Here is a 22685-nt window from a genome sequence, read left to right as displayed (position 1 = left end):
AAGCAGATACAGATTTGAGATTGATGCAGGTGGTCCTGATTTTGAATTGGACATATTAGTATAAACTCATGTTGCGTTGTATCTTTAACCAACAAGGACACATTTCCTAGCTCCACTAACTGGAAAGGTCTAGAAACAATGAACCACTCAGTAGCAATAAACGTCTTTAGCACATTGTGGCCTCTAAAATAACCATTTCCCACTCAAAAGAACCAGGGTTCCTTGGAGAAATGGCTGGTTCCATGTCTGGGGCAGGAAATGCTGAAGATGAGTCTGGAACATCTTGTCATTTAGAAGGCAAGGAAGCTATCAGAGACTTAGAGAGTTGTGTCAAAGGACTCAGGAGCTAATCAGAAGAGATTCCCACTGGCTAAAGACAGGACAATTTGAGCAACAATAAGAATGATAATTGAGAAAGATTAAACACATCAAATATTTAATTCTTTTTTACTTATCTTTTTTACACATCAAATATTTAAATACATGAGTTTAAATAAGTAAATAATGATACTAAAATGATACTAAAATGATACTTAAAAAAAAAGACCTCTCACTGTCAATCTTTGATAGATGTGAGAGAACCAGCTCATAATTTTGAAAATTGGTAAATAGAAAGAATTGTGTTAATCCTGCCTTTCCTATATGAACTGTATTTCAGGGGAACCAAATAGATTTGAAGGGAAGTTTCTTTGTCTTTGAAATTTTCTCCTTATAGAAGCATTTCAGCATATAAGTGAATTATAGAATAACACCATTTTGTAAACCCAAATACATTAATGTGTCAAGGTAATGATTATCAATAGCTGCTAACAATATAAAAAGAGAGACAACTATAAACCAAAAAAATTGCCAACACTAAATGTTGGAGAGGATGTGAAGCAACTGGAACTCTCATACATTGTTGACAGAAATGTAAAATGGTACAACCACTTTTAAGAACTGTTTGGCAGTCTTTTTTAAAGTTAAAAAATCATTTTCACTCCTAAGTATTTACCCAGAAAAAATGAAATGCCCATAAGACAATATGTATAAAAATGTTCATAGACACCTTATTCATAATAGCCCCAAACTGGAAACAACCCTAATATCTATAAACAGGAGAAAAGATAAATTATGGTACATTCATATAATGAAATAATACTCAGCAATAAAAAGGATGAACTAGTGAACTGATATATCAACAACATGGATAAAGTTAAAAGGTAATATGTTAACAAACAACACAAAAGAGTACATGCTGTATAATTCCATTGGCATAAAGTCCAAGAACAGGCAAAAGTGTCTATGGGGATGGAAGCGAGAAAGTGGTTGGCTCTGCGGGTGGAGGGGAATTGACTGTAAAGACTCAGGAGGTAACTTTCTGGGGTGATGGAAATATTCTATATCTTGTTTTGGGAGTAAACTACATGGATGTACACAATTGCTAAAACGAACTGAACAGTTAAGATTTGTGCACTTTATTTTAACCCATTTAAAAAGACAACCAGATTTTTTGTGCCTCCTGATGGGTGTACACAAAACTCACAAAATATTCTTGACAAAAACATTGAATCTGAAATCTGATCAAGCTCCTAGATCTAAGTATCAATTTATAGGAAACAGAGGGGACAAAGAAACGTATTTAATAACATTCTGGGGATGTGAGAGCTTTATTGTGGGGAACTTTATTGAAGTATGGTCTTTAGACTCCCGCAAGGGGCCCTACTCGCGCCCTCCTCTAGCTGCGTCCTTTCAGATGGGGCAGGAAGTCCACGGGACCAAGGGGATATGCCACTGCCCCTTCCAGACCATGTTCTGGCTCCCTAGAACCTGAACTTCTCACTTTATACAACCTACGCCTGTTTTCAGGGCCTGCGTGGGTCTCTTCTTTAGTTCATCTTCCCAAGGTTTGACTGTGCAGCCAGGGGTAGCTGTTTGCAGAAGATGTAGATTGAGCTTAGAGATGTGGGTGGGAGGAGGGGTGGGGGCAGGAGGGGTGGGCAGGGTGTCCTTGAGAAGGAGATGGAGCCAGGGGTGGAAAGAGAATGGGACAGCCTGTGGGCCACAGGCCAGCTCTCCTGTACAACAACAATCCAGTGAGGAACTCTAAGGAGTCTGAGAATTCGAAATTCTAACTTGGCCTTCCAGGTCTAAGAGGGTTTATTTGTCAAGGAAGGATCATAGAACATATTTAACTGTTAGCTGGAGTTATAGCATTTAAATACTTAGATATATGGTATTTCGGGCTCCATTTGTACTACTGTCCCAGGTCTGTAAATGTTAGGGTCAGGCCTACTCTCAAAACTCCTAAGCTCAAACAGCCCAGTTACTTCCCCAAATAAATTACAAGAAAAAAAAAAAAAGAGGAGGGAGGGAGAATCTATAGATTAGGAAAAATGTGAACCGATTGGAATGTCTGGATCTCAATCTAACTGTAAAATGATGTATAAAGTAAAAAATTGGAACACTGATTGGATATAATTGATCTTATGAAGAAATTGTTAGGATTTTTTCTTTTTAGTGTGATAATGGTATCAAGATTATGTTTTAGAGAATTCCCTGGAGGTCCAGGGAATTTAGGGCTCTGGGTTAGGGTTAGGGTTAGGGCTCTGTGCTTTCACTGCCAAGGGCCCGGGTTCCATCCCTGGTCAGGGAACTAAGATCCTGCAAGATACACAGCGCGGCCAAAAAAAAAAGAAAAGATTATGTTTTAAAAGCATCCTTGTCTTTTAGAGGTACATATTAATATATATACACATATATATATATATATGTATATATATATATTTATTTATTTTTGGCCGCGCCGCACGGCTTGCAGGATCTCAGTTCCCAACCAGTGAAAGCCTGGAATCCTAGCTGCTAGGCCACCAGGGAAGTCCCCGTATTAAAATATTTACAGATAAAATGTTTTGGATTTACTTCAAAAATTGGGGTGGGAGAGGGAGTAGGTTGGAATATAAACAAGGGTGTCAACTGAAGCTGAGTGCAGATACATAGGAGTTCATGCTCGTCTCGCTTTTGCGTAACCTTGAAAGTCACTCGCAATCCCACCAGAGATTTCCATTACTAACATTTTGTTAAATATTACTTCTATGTGCACTTACCTATTTATATAAATAGGATCACAATGAACATGATGCTTTGTAACTAGCTCTTTTCACTCAAAAGTATATTTAGTCTCTTACTTATAAAACTTTAAGTTGTTTCTAATTTTTAACTAATATCATAACAAGTCATTTTCTGATTTGCCTGATTATCACCTCTGAATTCATTCCTAGAAGTATCACTGCTGGTTCAAAGTATACATATTTAACATTTTGATACATGTTGCGAGATTGCACTCAGAAAGGCTGAGCATACTTATATTCCCACAGGACCCTCTTTCACTTCTCTGCCAACACCAACCTTTGTAGCTTTGCTAATCCAATGAAAACATGTCATCTCATTGTTGGGATTTTTTGTATTTCATAACTAGCAAGAATAAAAATATTCTCCTATGCTTATTAGCCATTTGTAGAGTGTGTGTGTGTGTTGTTTGCTTGTTCATGTTCTCTACCAGGTTTGCCTGTTAGGGTGTTGAACCTTTTTATTGACATGTAAGAGCTCTTTGTGTATTAATGACATACACATTTGTCATATATGTTGCAAACATTTTCTCTTGGGTTGTTGCTTCAACTTCAATTATGGTATATGTGTGTGTGTGTGAGCGTTGTTTCTGTTGTTGTTGTTTTCCCATGTAGTAATTTTTTTTTTTTTTTTTTGCAGTACGCGGGCCTCTCACTGTTGTGGCCTCTCCCATTGCGGAGCACAGGCTCCGGACGCGCAGTCTCAGTGGCCATGGCTCACGGGCCTAGCCGCTCCGCGGCATGTGGGATCTTCCCAGACTGGGGCACGAACCCGTGTCCCCTGCATCGGCAGGCAGACTCTCAACCACTGCGCCACCAGGGAAGCCCTCAAATATTGTCTTTTTTAAAAAAATTATTTATTTATTTATTTTTGGGGACTGTGTTGGGTCTTCGTTGCTGCGTGTGGGCTTTCTCTAGTTGCAGCGAGCGGGGGCTGCTCTTCATTGCGGTGTGTGGGCTTCTCATTGCGGTGGCTTCTCTTGTTGCAGATCACGGGCTCTAGGCATGAGGGCTTCAGTAGTTGTGGCACATGGGCTCAGTAGTTGTGGCTCGCAGGCTGTAGAGCATAGGCTCAGTAGTTGTGGTGCACGGGCTTAGTTGCTCCGCGGATGTGGGATCTTCCCGGATTAGGGCTCGAACCCGTGTCCCCTGCATTGGCAGACAGATTCTTAGCCACTGCGCCACCAGGGAAGCCCTACATCATCATTTTAAATGGTACAAAGCATCCCACTAACTGCGTATCAGGGTAGTCAGTCAGACTGCAACTCTACATTCCCTTCCTAGATAACCTGCGGATGCTCTTAAACTAGTATGAGTGAACTTCTCTTATCTGCAACAATATTATCCAAGTCTAAGAAGTATGGGTGTAATATATTTAACCTATCTTTTTTGGTGGATAAACTGAAATGAACTCCACCCAGCTTAACACACGTATGCAGTTTTGATTATTTCCTTTTGAGAACATCCTGGAAGTATAGTTGCTTAGTTAAAGTATATATTTTAAGGATTTTGATACATATTTCTAAAATGCCTGGGGAAGGGGGACATGTACGAATTTCTATCCCCACCTGCAATGCTTGTTTCACTGAACACTTGCCCAATGCATATACTAATTTCTTTTTAATCTTTGCCAATTTAATAGGCATTTAATATGCCATTTATATTTTTAGCTAATGTGGCTGAACATACCTATTTATTGGCCATTTATATATATATCTTTTGACATATTTTTGTTACTCTTCTGCCGATTTTCAATAGTTTAAAAATTACTAACATCCATACCCACCTTGACATCCTCTTTCCTAGTTCTGCCTCCTATCTAAGCTAATTTATGTACCTGATCTATGGATCTCATCTCCTCTTTTTTTTTTTTACATCTTTATTGGGGTATAATTGCTTTACAATGGTGTGTTAGGTTCTGCTTTATAACAAAGTGAATCAGTTATACATATACATATGTTCCCATATCTCTTCCCTCTTGCGTCTCCCTCCCTCCCACCCTCCCTATCCCACCCCTCCAGGCGGTCACAAAGCACCGAGCTGATCTCCCTGTCATCTCCTCTTTCTTTATGGAATCATTCAATCAGTTATTCTCTTTGTTGGCAATATCTTTAACTACCAGGTTTTTTTCTCTTATACTAACAAACATCACTGTCTGTTCTCCTTACAGAGAAACTAACATTTTTCTTTCACTTGCCATTCTCCTCCGGCTACTGACCTTTCTCTTCTCCTTTACAGCCAAACTTCTTGAAAGAATTGTCTTCATATGCTGTGTCCACTTCATCCCGTTTCTTCAACTCATTACAGATGATTTACATTAAGGTCTTCAATGCTGTCTTTGTTGCTAAGATTTTAGTAACAGAATTATATCATATACATGTGAAAAAGCAGGACTTAAAATGGTTTTCCCCAAATATACTCAACTATGCAAAAACTATTTATGCAGAGAAAATAACATATGTAATATATGAAAATTTTAAGTTACTTCTGGATGACTGGTGAGTTTTATTTTCTTCTTTTAAAAAATATCCTCAGGGGCTTCCCTGGTGGCTCAGTGGTTAAGAATCTGCCTGACAATGCAGGGGACACGGGTTTGAGCCCTGGTCCAGGAAGATCCCACATGCCACAGAGCAACTAAGCCTGTGCACCACAACTACTGAGCCTGTGCTCTAGAGCCCATGAGCCACAACTACTGAGCCCGTGAGCCACAACTACTGAAGCCCGTGCGCCTAGAGCCCGTGCTCCACAACAAGAGAAGCCACCACAATGAGAAGCCCGCACACTGCAATGAAGGGTAGCCCCCACTCTCCATAACTAGAGAAAGCCTGTGCGCAGCAACAAAGACCCAACAAAGCCAAAAATATATATATATCCTCAGGACTTCCCTGGTGGTCCACAGTTAAGACCGTGCTCCCAATGCAGCGGGTGCGGGGTTTGATCCCTGGTCAGGGAACTAGATCCCGCATACCACAGCTAAAGATCCCGCATGGGGCAACGAAGATCCCATGTGCTGCAACTAAGACCCCGCACAGCCAAAAAAAAAGTCCTCAATTTAATTAATTAATTAATTAATTTCAGTGGTTACCCTTGTTTATTTCATTTTAGTTCACATTCCTTTAGACTAGTTAACAAAGGTAGTTTACGTTTATCCAACAAATATCTGTTGAGAACCAAATGAGCCGAGCCTCAATGCAATTGAGATAAATATAAAATATGCCCTGCCCACAAGGTCTCCAAAGTTGGAAGAACAGATGTCACTAAATGAATCATAATTACTATGATAAATATGCAAATGTTCATAAAGAAGAGCATACTCTATCTTGAATGGGAGGTGGACAAAAGTCCCAGGGAAGGACTGTAAAGGACATAATACCTAAATGAGGATTTGAACAAAGAAAATTAAGGCAAGGAAGAGCATTTTTACCATTTGCAAAAGGAGCAGACTTGAAAAAGCGTAGTACTGCAGAAATTAAAAGTTAGCTGGAACATAAATGGGGGAGTTTAGCATGGAGAGGGAGGAGGGTGGTAATTAATGTCCCTTTGTGGCCAGAATTACACTGTGATCACTGTTACAAGTGATTAATCCCACACACTCTATTTTCTGTTCATTACATGGAAAAAAATATTCACATTATTTCCCTAACGGAATTCAAAAATTCCTTTTGGGGAAAGTAATTTCCCCCAAATTTCTTCATCTAAAATCCTTATGCCCTTACCATATCTCAAGGGGCAGTCTACAATTTGAGTGTGAATTTTAAGTTCTCAATTTGTGGCCCCATAAAATGTCCTTAAACAAGAATTTTATGTTGATATTAGAACACATTACAGTGTTAATCAGAAATTCTTAACTTACATTTTCTGAGAGGAGGCAGAAAAGTAAAGAAATGACAGTCAGGAGCCGCTGGGCTACTTCATTTGGCCGAAAGGCTGAAAGAAGAAGGGGGTCGTGACCCAGATTCTCAGAGCTGGCGCTCCCGCCTAGGGCACGACTAGATAACCTGACAGGACAACTGTCTCCTGAAAGGGCCCTTCTTCCCTCTTCGCTCATCCCACATGGCCTCTGAGCGTCTCAGACTGTCCAGCTAACGGCGCCAAACCGCGGATAACCGCCAAGCCCCTCTGGTTGCCCCGGTAACAGCCAGCCACACCAACCCGGCTCCTTTAAATCTTCCCAGAATGCTGCGTGCCTTCTCCCATTCACTTCCGGGTTCGGAGGGCTGACTCCAGCTGGAAGTAGGTGTGTTTGTTGGTGGGTTGCGTTTCCCAGCGGTGTGCGATTACCGGGCCGAGTGTGGCGTGTTCCCGCGGAGAGTGGTGGAGATTGTTTTGTTCTTTCCCTGTATTCAAAATGACTGGATCACTAAGGAAAGGCTATAATGTCCCCCAAGTTTTGGCGGCCCTGGAGAAGTGGATTTATTAGTTGCGAAAAAACAAAGCTAGAAAGCACTTTAAAGTTATATGCAACTTCATTTGTTGCTGTGATTTATTTAAGCAGCTTCAAACAACTTACTATAAAACAACTATTTTTGCTTTAGAGAATGAAGGCAAGCACACACAGGTGCAAACAAAACAAAACTCCCAAATTTCATCTTTCGCTCATGTGCCTGATGCACAGTGAGCCCAAACCAAAACGTGGGAGTTTGGAGCAGAGAAAGGTATGTTGCAGGGCCCAGCAAGGAGAAGGGACAGAGCTCCTGCTCAAAATACCCTGAACTCCCGGAAGGGTTTCTGCAAAGCATTTTTAAAAGCCAGGTGAGGGAGACTGGTTGCAGGGTATGTGATCAGGTCCTGCACAATTCTCTGGTTGATGTTGAGCTAATAGGGCGGTTAACATTATCAATCCTTAGGGGCCTATAGGGTCTGGGGGCTCATCATCATCAAGTAATTTCTTCCATTTGGTGGTGGTTTTAGCATCTGTAACTCAGGAAGTGTGCATCAGATACTATTATCTAGGTATTTCAGAGGAGCTACAGCGAGGATATGGGGAAGGGGGTCCGTCCTGGGAAGGCCCCATAGGGTCCTGCTCGGTTACATATCCACCCAGAAACAACCACTAAAAACACTTTGCAGCAGTCTTCCAGACCCTCTCTGTGCATATAATAAATTTCCAGCTTGTACATGCTATTTTGTAACCTAAAAAGCTTTTATGAACATATTTCATTTAAAAAACAACATGGTTGTATGTTTTCCATTGCACTTTTTGTTAAAACAGTTTCTATCCTTTTTGTTCTTAATTAGTACTGCAATGGAGAAATGAAAATCCTTATAGCTAAGTCTTTGCCCATGTTCTCATTTCTTTGTGGTGATTATTTTTCTCTTTTTACCTTAGTAATTTGTATTTGCACTTCCCTCTCTCTCCCCTAATGCCGTCCCATTCCACTCCTATGTCTTTATAGTATAAATGGATGAAGTTAACATATATGCCATCCAAAGGCTACTCAATTTTTTTAAAGTATACCTTTCTGATTATAAAGGTAATACATGCTTATTGTAGAACATTAGGAAAATTTGGAAAAATAATAAAAATATTCTGATACCTAGACAACTACTGATCATATCTTGGTGTACAATTTTCTAGTTTTCTCTCTGTTGCTTTCAGCAATGAACATTGAAAAAATGTTTGCTAATTTGGTGCGGGGAAATGAGAGCTTTTAATTTGCATTTTTTTGCTTATTCATATAGCTGAATAGTATTTCAAATGTTTACAGTCTGTGGTCCATTTCAGGCCCCATCTTTTCTATCTAGCCTTCCCTGAGAATTCCAGACTAATTACACTAACTTGAAATGGTCTAGTTTTCCATATGTGTATATTTTAGTCCTCTAACTAGATTAAGAGCTAGTTGTGTGGTCCTGGATTATTCAGTTTCGCTGAGCCCACTTTCTTTATCTGAAAAATATAGTGATAACAATATTTATTTTGCAGGGTTGTGGTAGGGATTAGAAATAATGTATTGCAGGTGAGCTCAATAAAAAGTAGCTTTTTTTTTGTTACAGCTTTAGTAGTCTATGTACATAGAAGGTGTTCATAATATTATTTTTCAAATGAGTAATCCTAGCATCTCACTCAATTTAGATACTTATTGAGCACCTATGACACATAGGTACTGTTCATAATCCTCAATGTCTCTTGAACCTTTATGAATTAGATACATTTCTTACATAAATCATATGCTCCTCTCAACCTTAGAAGTTCTCTTATCCTGTTTCTGCTGCCATGCCTGGCCCATCATAGCAGGTACTGAATAAATGTGTGAGTTGAACTGAGTAAATTTACTGGGAAAAGAGAAACACAAATTAGTTAAAACCTGTCAGGCAGTGATGAAGCCATAATAGGTATGAAGTACTTTGTACATTGGGAGATCAGGAGAGATTAATTTTGCTTAAGGTATCTGGGAAGGCCCTGTGGATTAGGAAGATTTGATCAGGACCTGGATCATAAGGACTGAGGATGGGGGCTTAAAGTTGGAAATATGAGTTAAGGCTTGGAGTTATAAGTAAAAAGGTTGTATTTTGTTATGTTGATGAAAAAATTAATAGTCGATCTAAGAAAGAAATGGAAAATTTTATTTGAGCGAATCTGAGGATTATAACCTGGGAGACAGTCTTTCAGAAAGCTCTGAGCACTGTTTCACCCACTAGAAATCACAGCACAGTTAAAGAAGTTTTTGAGACAAAGTATTATACGTCAAATGAATTATTGACAGAAGGAAGGTTATCTCCCAAGGAGTTATGGAGTAGTGGGTCATCCTGACCCTATACAAGATTAAGAAGGAATATCTTCTAAGGAGGTCTGGTTAATGCAGATGCACAATATACTCTAAGGGGGAGGGAGGAGGCCCAAACTGGCAGAGAAAAATTTTGTTTAAATTTTTCTTGCCTTGCCATAAAATATGAATTTTATTTCATCAATTATCAGAGAGTTATTTGCAGTGGCAAAAGAGTAGGGTGGGCGAATGGGCCTAGAAGAGGCAGAAAAAAAGTAGTTGGGTCTTATATTTTGAGGGTTTTGACGCGACCATTCATTATAATTGCAGCTTTCAAACGTTTCTGAAAAACAGGGCTTTTAATATGGCTTGGGGCGTCAAGAGAGAGAGGTGGACCAGAGGCTGCAATTAGCCTGCTGGTGGACAAAGCAGGGAGTGCGAAGATGGCAGAAACCTTCAGAGGGAGAAGGGTATTTAATGGCCAGTACTGGTCAGGAGGTAAGGACAGAGTGTGCACGAGTAAGCAGGGCTGCGGAACAAGGCTTATGGGGACGGCACAAGCACGCTGAGCGGCGAAGGCCGAGCCCACATCAGGCGGGTTGTAGCCTGCGAGGGTACTCTCTAACCCCAGCTCAGCCAGCAGGCGCTTGGCCCCGCCCCTTGCCCGCCTAGCAGCCGTCGCCCCGCCCCGTTACCGTCTTCCCTCCCGGCGCCTGTGGCCCAGCGCTCCTTCGGTCTCCGGGCTTGTGGACCCCTGCGGTCGTCGCCCGGCTGGCGCCAGGTCGGCTCGGCGGAGGGAGGGCCTGGGCTGTGGGTAGGCGGGAGGGAGGTTGCCTTTCCCTGTCTCCCCTCGGGCCGCCTGAGGCGGGCGGAAGCAGCTGCAAAGTCCGTGGGCGGCATGGCAGGAGCTCCGGATGAACGCGGCCCGGGCCCCGCTGCGGGGGAGCAGCTGCAGCAGCAACACGTCGGGTGCCAGGTCTTCCCGGAGCGGTTGGCTCAGGGGAAGCCACAGCAAGGGTTCCTCTCCAGCTTCTTCACCAACAACCAGAAGTGCCAGCTTATGCTCTTGCAGACTTTGGAGACAAGTAGGAGCCGTGAGCCTGGGGGCTGGGCGTCTGCGGAGGGTGCGGTGGGGGGTGTCTGAGAGCCGGCGGGCAGGGAGGGGCCTTGGTGCCGCTCCGCTAGGGAGCTCCGGGTTCAGCCCAGGTCGGGGGCGGGGTTCAGGCACCAAGTGCAGAGTTAAAGGCAGATTTTTGTGAGGGCGGGTGTGGGGGTCTGAGCCTCAGTTTCCATCAGAGGAAGCGCTGAGGCCCCTTTCAGCACTACTTTTGCTTGCGGCGTGATTGAGGAGTTGGGTTAGGAGTTTGCCCTTTCCGTCACGCGCACTGGTCTGACAGATCCTTTGATATTTTAGGTAAATTATGCAGTAATATGAGGAATTGAGAGTCCAGGTGAAGCAGAGTTTTAAAGAACCATGTTAATTAAGGCATACCTGCTGAAACCGCACAACTCAGATGGGATTTGAACCCCGCCAAAACTCAGCTTGGGACTTGAACCCGCAGGCTGGGACTCGAACCCACTGCCTTTTAATTGAAATTGCTCTCCTGGTCTCAGGACTTAATGAAGCTCAGGTTCTTTATGTCTCACTGCAGAAGCAATTCGGCGAGAGGCAAAGTGATAGGTAAGAAGTAGATTTGTTGAGAGAGAGACACACACTCCATAGAGTGTGGGCCATCTCAGAAGGGGAGAGGCCCTGGGAGATACACATTCCATAGACAGAATACAGTGTCTCAAAAGGTGAGAGCAGCCAGGAAATATGGGTGGTTAGTTTTTATGGGCTGGGTAATTTCATAGGCTAATGAGTGGGAGGATTATTCCAACTATTTTGGAGAAGGGGTGGGGATTTCCAGGATTTGGGCCACTGCCCACTTTTCGGTCTTTTATAGTTAGCCTTGGAACAGTCATGGTGCCCGTGGGTGTGTTATGTAGCATACGCTAATGTATTACAATGAGCGTATAATGAGGCTCAAGATCTACTGGAAGTTGAATCTTCTTCCATCTTGGGCCTAATCGGTTCTAACCATGTTTTAACCAGTTTATGTCGTGTCCACAACAGCTCTGTCATTCTTTAAGGGTTGTGCCCTGCCCTCTTCCCTCCTGTTAAAAACAAGTTTTGCAATCCTACCCTTTGATGGAAAGGGTTCTTAACCTTCATACATGGGTGGACGTCAGAGTGTAGAAATTCCTGACATGGACTACGAAACCGTATGTGTATGCCCCTAAGTGCATTTTTCTGGGGAGAGAGTTCATAGCTCCATGATATTCTCAGAGAGACCCACGATCCCAAAAAGGTTAAGAACCACTGTTGTGGGTTAAATAGGGACACCATCTGCTGACCAATTTTTCTCTAATCCCAGGGACATTGCACTAGAGATTTCTTAACTTTTTTACATTGCCATCTAAAGTTTACTTTAGATACATTTAGAAAATCAAAGACTTAAACTTATTGTTCCAAAGTAAGGTTACTGTTTAATAGCTGGCCAGTCACACTTCAAAAGTCAACCACCCAATTATTTTCCAGCCTTCTTGAGATTACCTGCATCTAGGGAGTCAAGGGGGGAGGAGGGGGAGTAGAGAAAATGATGTCATTGTATTTACTTTGCAAATATGTATTGAATGCCTCCTAGGTTCTGGTTTGGGCAAATACAGAGAGGAGTTGGGACCCTGCCTTTAAGATGTTTCTAAGTGGAATGCAGTGGAAAGAACGTAGGCTGCAGAATTAGACATGGGTTCAAATTTTGATCCCTTGTTACGTATGGAAGAGTGATTTAACTCTCTGATCCTCTCTATCTTTATCTGAGGGGAAAAAAAAAAGGGAGTGGGGGAGGGATAAAAATACCCCTTTTAGGGTTGTTGTGAGGTATAGATTTTATGAGTGTAAAGGGCCAGCATATCAGGAGCTGAGTAAAGAAAAGGTAGCTGTTCTTACAGTGGCAGAGCCAAAAAGTGGATGAAGAGTTGATATAGGCAGGATATGAGGAGGGTGAGGTGCTGAACTTGAGACCCAGTAGGAATTAACCCGCCTCAGCCTTTCAAGGGGAAGGCTGCTGGGAGAACCTGTTGGTAGTATTAAAGCATCAACTTAAAGCTGTAAAATCCTATCCCTGGGGCGAGTGTGATGGGAGAAATCAGACCTCAAGGGCGACCTTTGTTTTCTTTTTCTCCAAAGCAAATCCATTCCAAATACTGCAGGTCTTTTTTGAAGTACCAAACCAATGTGCTCCCAGAAATTTTTTTTTTAAGAGGACTGTAGGCTTTTGAATCCATTTCAACTTTGTAAAACTCTTAGTTGCTTGAATAATAATGCACTTAGTATGGTGCCTGATACCTGATATACACTAAATAATACTTATTATTAATAATAATTGTTTTATTGTTAACACTCTTAAGAGGGGTCAGGTTAGTAAAGCAGTAACCTATACCTAACTTTCTCATCCCACACTAATTTTACTCACCTGTTTTTGTTTTCAGCACTTAAAAACCTTGGTTTTTTTCTCTCTTTTTTTTTTGCTTGCACGTAATTTGCTGTGCATTTATACTCTCAGACAGGACATCTATGCGAAAAGTTGATATTAGAGGCACTTGGGTTCATAATACTTTGCTGTAATTTAGCAGGCACATAGATTCTTTTTTTTTATAAATAACAACTTTTATTCGTATTTTTCTCTTCTTGCTTTTTTTTCAAGCATCTTTATTGGATTTTAATTGCTTTACAGTGTTGTGTTAGTTTCTGCTGTATAACAAAGTGAATCAGCTATATGCATATGTATATCCCCATATCCCCTCCGTCTTGTGTCTCCCTCCCACCCTCCTTATCCCACTCCTCTAGGTGGTTGCAAAGCACTGAGCTGATCTCCCTGTGCTACGCAGCTGCTTCCCGCTAGCTATCTATTTCACGTTTGGTAGTGTATATATGTCAATGCTACTCTCTCACTATATCCCAGCTTACCCTTCCCCCTCCCCATGTCCTCAAGTCCATTCTCTACGTCTGTGTCTTTATTCCTGTCCTACTCCTAGGTTCCACTTTTTTTTTTTTTTAGATTCCATATGTATGTGTTAGCATACGGTACTTGTTTTTCTCCTTCTGACTAACTTCACTCTGTATGACAGACTCTAGGTCCATCCACCTCACTACAAATAACTCAGTTTCATTTCTTTGTTTTCTTTTTTTTTTTTTTTTTTTTCGGTACGCGGGCCCCTCACTGCTGTGGCGTCTCCTGTTGCGGAGCACAGGCTCCGGATGCGCAGGCTCAGCGGCCATGGCTCACGGGCCCAGCCGCTCTGCGGCATGTGGGATCTTCCCGGACCGGGGCACGAACCCGTGTCCCCTGCATCAGCAGGCCGACTGTCAACCACTGCGCTACCAGGGAAGCCCTCATTTCTTTTTATGGCAGAGTAATATTCCATTGTATATATGTGCCACATCTGCTTTATCCATTCATCTGTCGATGGACACTTACGTTGGTTCCATGTCCTGGCTGTTGTAAATAGTGCTGCAATGAACATTTTGGTACATGACTCTTTTTGAATTATGGTTTTCTCAGGGTATATGCCCAGTAGTGGGATTGCTGGGTCATATGGTAGTTCTATTTTTAGTTTTTTAAGGAACCTCCATACTGTTCTCCATAGTGGCTGTATCAATTTACATTCACACCAACAGTGCAAGAGGGTTGCCTTTTCTCCACACCTCCTCCACCATTTATTGTTTGTAGATTTTTTGATGATGCCATTCTGACCAGTGTGAAGTGATAACCTCATTGTAGTTTTGATTTGCATTTCTCTAATGATTAGTGATGTTGAGTGTCCTTTCAAGTGTTTGTTGGCAATCTGTATATCTTCTTTGCAGAAATGTCTATTTAGGTCTTCTGCCCATTTTTGGGTTGGGTTGTTTGTTTTTTGATATTGAGCTGCATGAGCTGCTTGTGTATTTTGGAGATTAATCCTTTGTCCATTTCTTCATTTGCAAATATTTTCTCCCATTCTGAGGGTTGTCTTTTCGTCTTGTTTATGGTTTCCTTTGCTGTGCAAAAGCTTTTAAGTTTCATTAGGTCCCATTTGTTTATTTATTTATTATTATTTTTTTAAAGAAGATGTTGGGGGTAGGAGTTTATTAATTTATTTAGTTTTGGCTGTGTTGGGTCTCCGTTTCTGTGCGAGGGCTTTCTCCGGTTGTGGCGAGCGGGGGCCACTCTTCATCGCGGTGCGCGGGCCTCTCACTGTCGCGGCCTCTCTTGTTGTGGGGCATAGGCTCCGGATGCGCAGGCTCAGTAGTTGTGTCTCGCGGGCCTAACTGTTCCACGGCATGTGGGATCCTCCCAGACCAGGGCTCGAACCCCTGTCCCCTGCATTAGCAGGCAGATTCTCAACCACTGCGCCACCAAGGAAGCCCCTATATTTTTTTTTTTTTTTTTTTTTGCTGTACTTGGGCCTCTCACTGTTGTGGCCTCTCCCGTTGCGGAGCACAAGCTCCGGACGCGCAGGCTCAGCGGCCACGGCTCACGGGCCCAGCCGCTCCGCGGCATGTGGGATCTTACTGGACCGGGGCACGAACCCGTGTCCCCTGCATCGGCAGGCAGATTCTCAACCACTGCACCACCAGGGAAGCCCCGGAAGCCCCTATTTTTGTTTTTATTTCCATTTCTCTAGGAGGTGGGTCAAAAAGGATCTTAATGTGATTTATGTCATGGAGTGTTTGCTTATGTTTTTCTCTAAGAGTTTGATAGTGTCTGGCCTTACATTTAGGTCTTTAATCCATTTTGAGTTTATTTTTGTGTATGGTGTTAGGAAGTGTTCTAATATCATTCTTTTACATGTAGCTGTCTAGTTTTCCCAGCATCACTTATTGAAGAGCCTGTCTTTTCTCCATTGTATATTCTTGCCTCCTTTATCAAAGATAAGGTGACCATATGTGTGTGGGTTTATCTCTGAGCTTTCTATCCTGTTCCTTTGATCTATATTTCTGGTTTTGTGCCAGTACCATACTGTCTTGATTAATGTAGCTTTGTAATATAGTCTGAAGTCAGGGAGCCTGATTCCTCCAGCTGTTTTTCTTTCTCAAGATTGCTTTGGCTATTCGGGGTCTTTTGTGTTTCTATACAAATTGTGTATTTTTTTCGTTCTAGTTCTGTGAAAAATGCCATTGGTAGTTTGATAGGGATTGCATTGAATCTGTAGATTGCTTTGGGTAGTATAGTCATCTTCACAATGTTGATTCTTCCAATCCAAGAACATAGTATATCTTTCCATCTGTTTGTATCGTCTTTAATTTCTTTCATCAGTGTCTTATCGTTTTCTGCATACAGGTCTTTTGTCTCCTTAGGTAGGTTTATTCCAAAGTATTTTATTCTTTTTGTTGCAGTGGTAAATGGGAGTGTTTCCTTAATTTCTTATTCAGATTTCTCATCATTAGTGTATAGGAATGCAAGAGATTTCTGTCCATTAATTTTGTACCGTTACTTTACCAGATTCGTTGATTAGGTCTAGTAGTTTTCTGGTAGCATCTTTAGGATTCTCTAGGTATAGTATCATGTCATCTGCAAACAGATGACTTCTTTTCTGATTTGGATTCGTTTTATTTCTTTTTCTTTGCTGACTGCTGTGGCTAAAACTTCTAAAACTATGTTGAATAATAGTGGTGAGAGTGGGGAACCTTGTCTTGTTCCTGATCTTAGAGGAAATGGTTTCAGTGTTTCACCATTGAGAACGTTGTTGGCTGGGTTTGTCATATAGCCTTTATTATGTTGACATAGGTTCCTGCTATGCCTACTTTCTGGAGAGTTTTTATCATAAATGGGTGTTCAATCTTGTCGAAAGCTTTTTCTGCATCTATTGAGATTATCATATGGTTTTTATCCTTCAGTTTGTTAGTATGGTGTATCACATTGATTGATTTGCATATATTGAAGAATCCTTGCATTCCTGGGATAAACCCCACTTGATCATGGTGTATGATCATTTTAATGTGCTGTTGGATTCTGTTTGCTAGTATTTTGTTGAGGACTTTTGCATCTAAGTACTTCAGAGATATTGGCCTGTAGTTTTCTTTTTTGTGACATCTTTGTCTGGTTTTGGTATCAGGGTGGTGGTGGCCTCGTAGAATGAGTTTGGGAGTGTTCCTCCCTCTGCTATATTTTGGAAGAGTTTGAGAAGGATTAGGTGCTAGCTCTTGTCTAAATGTTTGATAGAATTTGCCAGTGAAGCCATCTGGTCCTGGGCTTTTGTTTGTTGGAAGATTTTTAATCACAGTTTCAATTTCGGTGCTTGTGATTGGTCTGTTTATATTTTCTATTTCTTCCTGGTTCAGTCTCAGAAGATTGTGCATTTCTAAGAATTTGTCCATTTCTTCCAGGTTGTCCATTTTATTGGCATATAGTTGCTTGTAGTAATCTCTAATGATCCTTTGTATTTCTGCAGTGTCAGTTTTTACTTCTCCTTTTTCATTTCTAATTCTGTTGATTTGAGTCTTCTCCCTTTTTTTCTTGATGAGTCTGGCTGATGGTTTATCAATTTTGTTTATCTTCTCAAAGAGCCAGCTTTTAGTTTTATTGATCTTTGCTATTGTTTCCTTCATTTCTTTTTCATTTATTTCTGAGCTGATCTTTATGATTTATTTCCTTCTGCTAACTTTGGTGTTTTTTTGGTTGTTGTTCTTTCTCTAATTGCTTTAGGTGTAAGTTTAGATTGTTTATTTGAGATTTTTCTTGTTTCTTGAGGTAGGTTTGTATTGCTATAAACTTCCCTCTTAGAACTGCTTTTGCTGCATTCCATAGGTTTTGGATCACCGTGTTTTCATTGTAATTTGTCTCTAGGTATTTTTTGATTTCCTCTTTGATTTCTTCGGTGATCTCTTGGTTATTTAGTAACGTAGTGTTTAACCTCCATGTGTTTGTGTTTTTTACGTTTTTTTCCCTGTAATTGTTGATTTCTAATTTCATAGCACCGTGGTCGGAAAAGATGCTTGATATGATTTCAGTTTTCTTAAATTTACCAAGGCTTGATTTGTGACCCAAGATGTGATCTATCCTGGAGAATGTTCTGTGTGCACTTGAGAAGAAAGTGTAATCTGCTCTTTTTGGATGGAATGTCCTATAAATATCAATTAAATCTATCTGGTCTGTTGTGTCATTTAAAGCTTGTGTTTCCTTATTAATATTCTGTTTGGATGATCTGTCCATTGGTGTAAGTGAGGTGTTAAAGTCCCCCACTATTATTGTATTACTGTCGATTTCCTCTTTTATAGCTGTTAGCAGTTGGCTTATGTATTGAGGTGCTCCTATGTTGGGTGCATATATATTTATAATTCTTTTATCTTCTTGGATTGATCCCTTTGATCATTATGTAGTGTCCTTCCTTGTCTCTTGTAATAGTCTTTATTTTAAAGGCTATTTTATCTCATATGAATATTGCTACTCCAGCTTTCTTTTGATTTCCATTTGCATGGAATATCTTTTTCTATCCCCTCACCTTCAGTCTGTATGTGTCCCTAGGTCTGAAGTGGGTCTCTTGTAGACAGCATATGTACAGGTCTTTTTTTGTATCCATTCAGCCAGTCTGTGTCTTTTGGTTGGGGCATTTAAGCATTTACATTTAATGTAATTATCGATATGTATGTTCCTATTAACATTTTCTTAATTGTTTTGGGTTTGTTTTTGTAGGTCTTTTCCTTCTCTTGTGTTTCCTGCCTAGAGAAGTTCCTTTAGCATTTTTAGCTGGTTTGGTGGTGCTGAATTCTCTTAACTTTTGCTTATCTGTAAAGGTTTTAATTTCTCCATTGAATCTGAATGAGTTGCTTGTTGGGTAGAGTAATCTCGGTTGTAGGTTTTTCCCTTTCAGCACTTTAAATATGTCCTGCCACTCCCTTGTGGCTTGCAGAGTTTCTGCTGAAAAATCAGCTGTTAACCTTATGGGGATTCCCTTGTATGTTATTTGTTGCTTTTCCCTTGCTGCTTTTAATATTTTTTCTTTGTATTTAATTTTTGATAGTTTGATTAATATGTGTCTCAGTGTGTTTCTCTTTGGGTTGATCCTGTATGGTACTCTCTGCACTTCCTGGACTTGACTGACTATTACGTTTCCTATGTTAGGGAAGTTTTCAACTATAATCTCTTCAAATATTTTCTCAGACCCTTTCTTGTTCTCTTCTTCTTCTGGGAGCCCTATAATTCGAATGTTGGTGTGTTTAGTGTTGTCCCAGAGCTCTCTGAGACTGTCCTCAATTCTTTTCATTCTTTTTTCTTTATTCTGCTCCCTGGCAATTATTTCCACCATTGTATCTTCCAGCTCACTTATCTGTTCTTCTGCCTCAGTTATTCTGTTATTGATTCCTTCCAGAGTATTTTTAATTTCAGTAATTGTGTTGCTCATCACTGTTTGTTTGCTCTTTAGTTCTTCTAGATCCTTGTTAAATGTTACTTGTGTTTTCTCCATTCTGTTTCTGAGATTTTGGATCATCGTTACTCTCATTACTCTGAATTCTTTTTCAGGTAGTTTGTCTATTTCATCTTCCTTTATTTGGTCTTGTAGGTTTTTTATCTTGCTCCTTCCTCTGTAACATTTTTTTGTCGTTGCATTTTTTTTTTTTTTTTTTAATGGGTGGTGCCGTCTTCTTGTCTTACTGGTTGTTTGGCCTCAGGCCTCCAGCACTGGAGTTTGCAGGCAGTTGGATAGAGCTGGGTCTTGGTGCTGAGATGAGGACCTCCAGGAGGCCTCACTCTGGTTGATATTCCCTGGGGTCTGAGGTTCTCTGTTAGTCCAGCGGTTTGGACTCAGTGCTCCCACCACAGGAGCTTGGCCCGATCTCCCGCCTGGGATCCAAGACCCCACAAGCTTTGTGGTGCATTAAGAAAAGAAAAAAAAAAGGAAGAAAGAAAGAAAAAAGGAACAGTACAATATCAAAGAATAAAAAACAAAATAAAATTAGAAAGATAAAAAAATATATTAGGAAAAATAAAACTATAATTGAAACAACTGCAGCAGGGTAAAATAAAACCACAAGAGAAAAAAGAAAAAAAAAGGGGGGTGGTGAACAAGCCAAAAGGAGAGAACAATAACAAAGTATAAAGAATAAAATAAAATTAGAAAAATAAAAGAGTAAAAAAAATAAAAATATAAAAGAATGAACAACAATGAATCAACAAGGTAACACAGAACCCTAATGTAAAAATGGAAAAAAAAAAAAAAGGCCTTGGCTATGGGGGTGAAACTTAGACAGGGGTGGAACTCAGGCAGGGGTGGGGTTTAGGGTGGGGCAGAACCTAGGCAGGTTGGGGGTGATGTTTGAGCATGGTGTGGGGCCTCTGCTTAGGACCTGCCCACGGAAGGGGAGAGGCAGCACGTCAAAAGGATGGCCTCTGGAGTGTGGAGTTCCGGAGTTTGGAGGTAGGGCGCTGAGTGAGGGTGTGTGGGTGGGGTTTAGGTCCATTGCGTTGGAGGGGGTCTCAGAGGGTGTCTCCGAGTGTAGAGGTGGGGCCCTGGGTGTGGTTAGAGGGGTGGGCCTTGGGCTCTGTGGGGCACAAGGGAGGCTCCAATGGCAGAGGATTAGGCCTCCCGGTGCCTAAGTGGACAGGGAAGGCACTGGCTCCATTCCTTCGTGCCCCTCCCCCACTGTCTCCCGCAGGGTCTCCCCCATCGCCACTAGACACCTAACTGGGGGGGGGGGTCCCGCTGGGTGTAGGAACTCCTCCCCTCCCCCAGCCACCCCTCTGGGGTGCTGGTCCCGGAGGTCCAGCCTTTACTTTTGCTCCCCCTTCCCTCCCTCCCACTCCCTCAGGACCCGTGTGGCTGGAGGGGGCCTAGGTGGGCAGAGGATCAGGCCTGGGATCTCAGCAGGTTCCTGGGGGCCCAAGTAGTCAGGGGAAGCATGGCAACTCCCCCTTTTGATACTCTGCCCTCCCAGTGGTTCCCCAATTTCCCCCTTCGGCCGTGGGAATCCCTTGCCCTCCCCCAGCCACCCCTCAGGGGCGCCAGTCTTGTCCGCCCTCCGCTTCTCCTCCCCCTTCGCTCCCCCAATGCCCCACGGCCTACCCAGTTGCTGGGGGTTCCTCCCATCCCCTTAGGTGTCTGTGGTCCCCCACTGGTGCCTGGTAGGTGCCCTAATTGTGAGGAGACGCGCATTCTGCATCCTCCTAGTATGCTGTCTTGACTCCGCCCCCCACTTTTTTTTATAAAGTTTTTTTTTTTTAATTTTATTTATTTTTGGCTGCATTGGGTCTTCGTTGCTTTGTGCAGGCATTCCCTAGTTGTGGCAAGCAGGGGCTTCTCTTTGTTGCAGTGCTTGAGCTCATTGTGGTGGCTTCTCTTGTTGCAGAGCATGGGTTCTAGGCACGCAGGCTTCAGTAGTTGCAGCACAGAGCTCAGTAGTTTTGGTGCACGTGCTTAGTTGCTCTGCGGCATGTGGTATCTTCCCGGACCAGGGATCGAACCCGTGTCCCCTGCATTGGTAGGCGGATTCTCAACCACTGTGCCACCAGGGAAGTCCCTCATAGATTCTTAGAAGTGGGGGGGCCTCAGGAGTCATCTAGGCCTTTCCAACCCCCATCACTGACCGGAAACCTCTGTGCCATCAGTTGACCAGAGTGTTTATAGACCTCTGCTGGAACAGATTATCTTTGAGGCCCTTTGAGGCTATTGGGCTCTTGTATCGACAGCTTTGATTGTTGGAAAAATCCTTTCTCATACTGAGTTGAAATGTGCCCTTTGTAACTTCTGCCCTTTGGTCCTTGTGCTGCCCTCTGAAGAAATGTTGGCTGAATTTATTCCCACACGGCACCCCTTCAGGTACTTGAAGCTACTGTGGCCCTAGTTAAGCCTTTTTTCTCTTTTCCAAATCTACAGATCCCTTTCTTGCTTCCTGTGGAAAGTAGTCCTGCACTGTTCTAGTCACTTTCTCCCATGGAACAGCTTCGGTTGGCAGGTCCTGTTTAGAGTATGGTACTCAGAATGGGACACTATTCACAGACCAGGACAGACAATAGTGGGGCTACCTACTGCCTTCCTCTAACCTGGATACTATGCTGCTATTTGTTTCTATGGATATTGGTCCCAAATTTTCTCAGTCTTTTGGGGGGTGTGTGTGTGTATATATATATATTTTTTAATTAATTTATTTTAAAAATAAATTTATTTATTTTATTTATTTATCTTTGGCTATGTTGGGTCTTCGTTGCTGCATGCAGGCTTTCTCTAGTTGCAGTAAGCAGGGGCTACTCTTCGTTCCGGTGCGTGGGCTTCTCATTGCGGTGACTTCTCATCGCAGAGCACGGGCTCTAGGCGTGCGGGCTTCAGTAGTTGTGGCATGCGGCTCAGTAGTTGTGTCTCTCGGGCTCTAGAGCACAGGCTCAGTAGTTGTGGCGCACAGGCTTAGATGCTCCGCGTCATGTGGGATCTTCCCGGACCAGGGCTCGAACCCGTGTCCCCTGCATTGGCAGGTGGATTCTCAACCACTGCGCCACCAGGGAAGCCCCTTGGTATATATTTTAATACATTGTGTTCGATCATTTAACTGAAAAGCATATTTGATGTTATCTAAGATGTTTGGTACTACCCATTTTGGTATTTCTATCAGTGTTTCATTTCATTAAAGACTTGCTTTTATGTTAATTTAAGCTTATCTTTTTATATTCATTTTTTATCATTTTTAAGATGGTATTACTTTGCTAAGATTTGTGAGGTTTTGTTTGATAATATCTTACAATGCTATTTGGATCATTTAATTGGTGCTCTTTTTTTCCAATTACCATATGTAACTGAATCAATATCTTTCTAGATCCATATGTTAAACTGCTGCTTGATGCCATGAAGCATTCGGGTTGGTAAG

General features: G+C 42.0%; 1 protein-coding gene and 1 long non-coding RNA gene across 10 annotated transcripts in view; one reads left to right on the top strand and one right to left on the bottom strand.

The window, feature by feature from the left end:
* Positions 1-22685, top strand: part of ATP23 (ATP23 metallopeptidase and ATP synthase assembly factor homolog) — a 94551-nt gene that overhangs the window by 62933 nt on the left and 8933 nt on the right. The window contains exons 1-4 of one of the 9 annotated variants that reach the window (XM_073788449.1): positions 10493-10896; positions 11426-11492; positions 20175-20248; positions 22635-22680. In XM_073788449.1, the coding sequence (XP_073644550.1) occupies positions 10710-10896; positions 11426-11492; positions 20175-20248; positions 22635-22680 (374 nt within the window). In that variant the 5' untranslated portion in view covers positions 10493-10709. Of the gene's footprint in view, positions 1-10103; positions 10310-10492; positions 10906-11225; positions 11493-20174; positions 20249-22634; positions 22681-22685 lie in introns of those variants that run through there. The other 8 variants (XM_073788447.1, XM_073788444.1, XM_073788445.1 and 5 more) reach the window with 8 other exon arrangements.
* On the bottom strand, positions 432-7253 carry LOC109547135 (uncharacterized). Its single transcript, XR_002172852.3, has 3 exons — positions 6961-7253; positions 5326-5451; positions 432-4256 (listed from the first exon to the last, which is right to left on the bottom strand). It is a non-coding gene; the product is annotated as an uncharacterized lncRNA (long non-coding RNA).

Source organism: Tursiops truncatus, chromosome 11, assembly GCF_011762595.2.
Source record: "Tursiops truncatus isolate mTurTru1 chromosome 11, mTurTru1.mat.Y, whole genome shotgun sequence".
Classification (NCBI taxonomy): Eukaryota; Metazoa; Chordata; class Mammalia; order Artiodactyla; family Delphinidae; genus Tursiops; species Tursiops truncatus.
The sequence above is the reverse complement of the archived record's forward strand: the minus strand, read 5'-3'. Positions and strand labels throughout refer to the sequence as shown.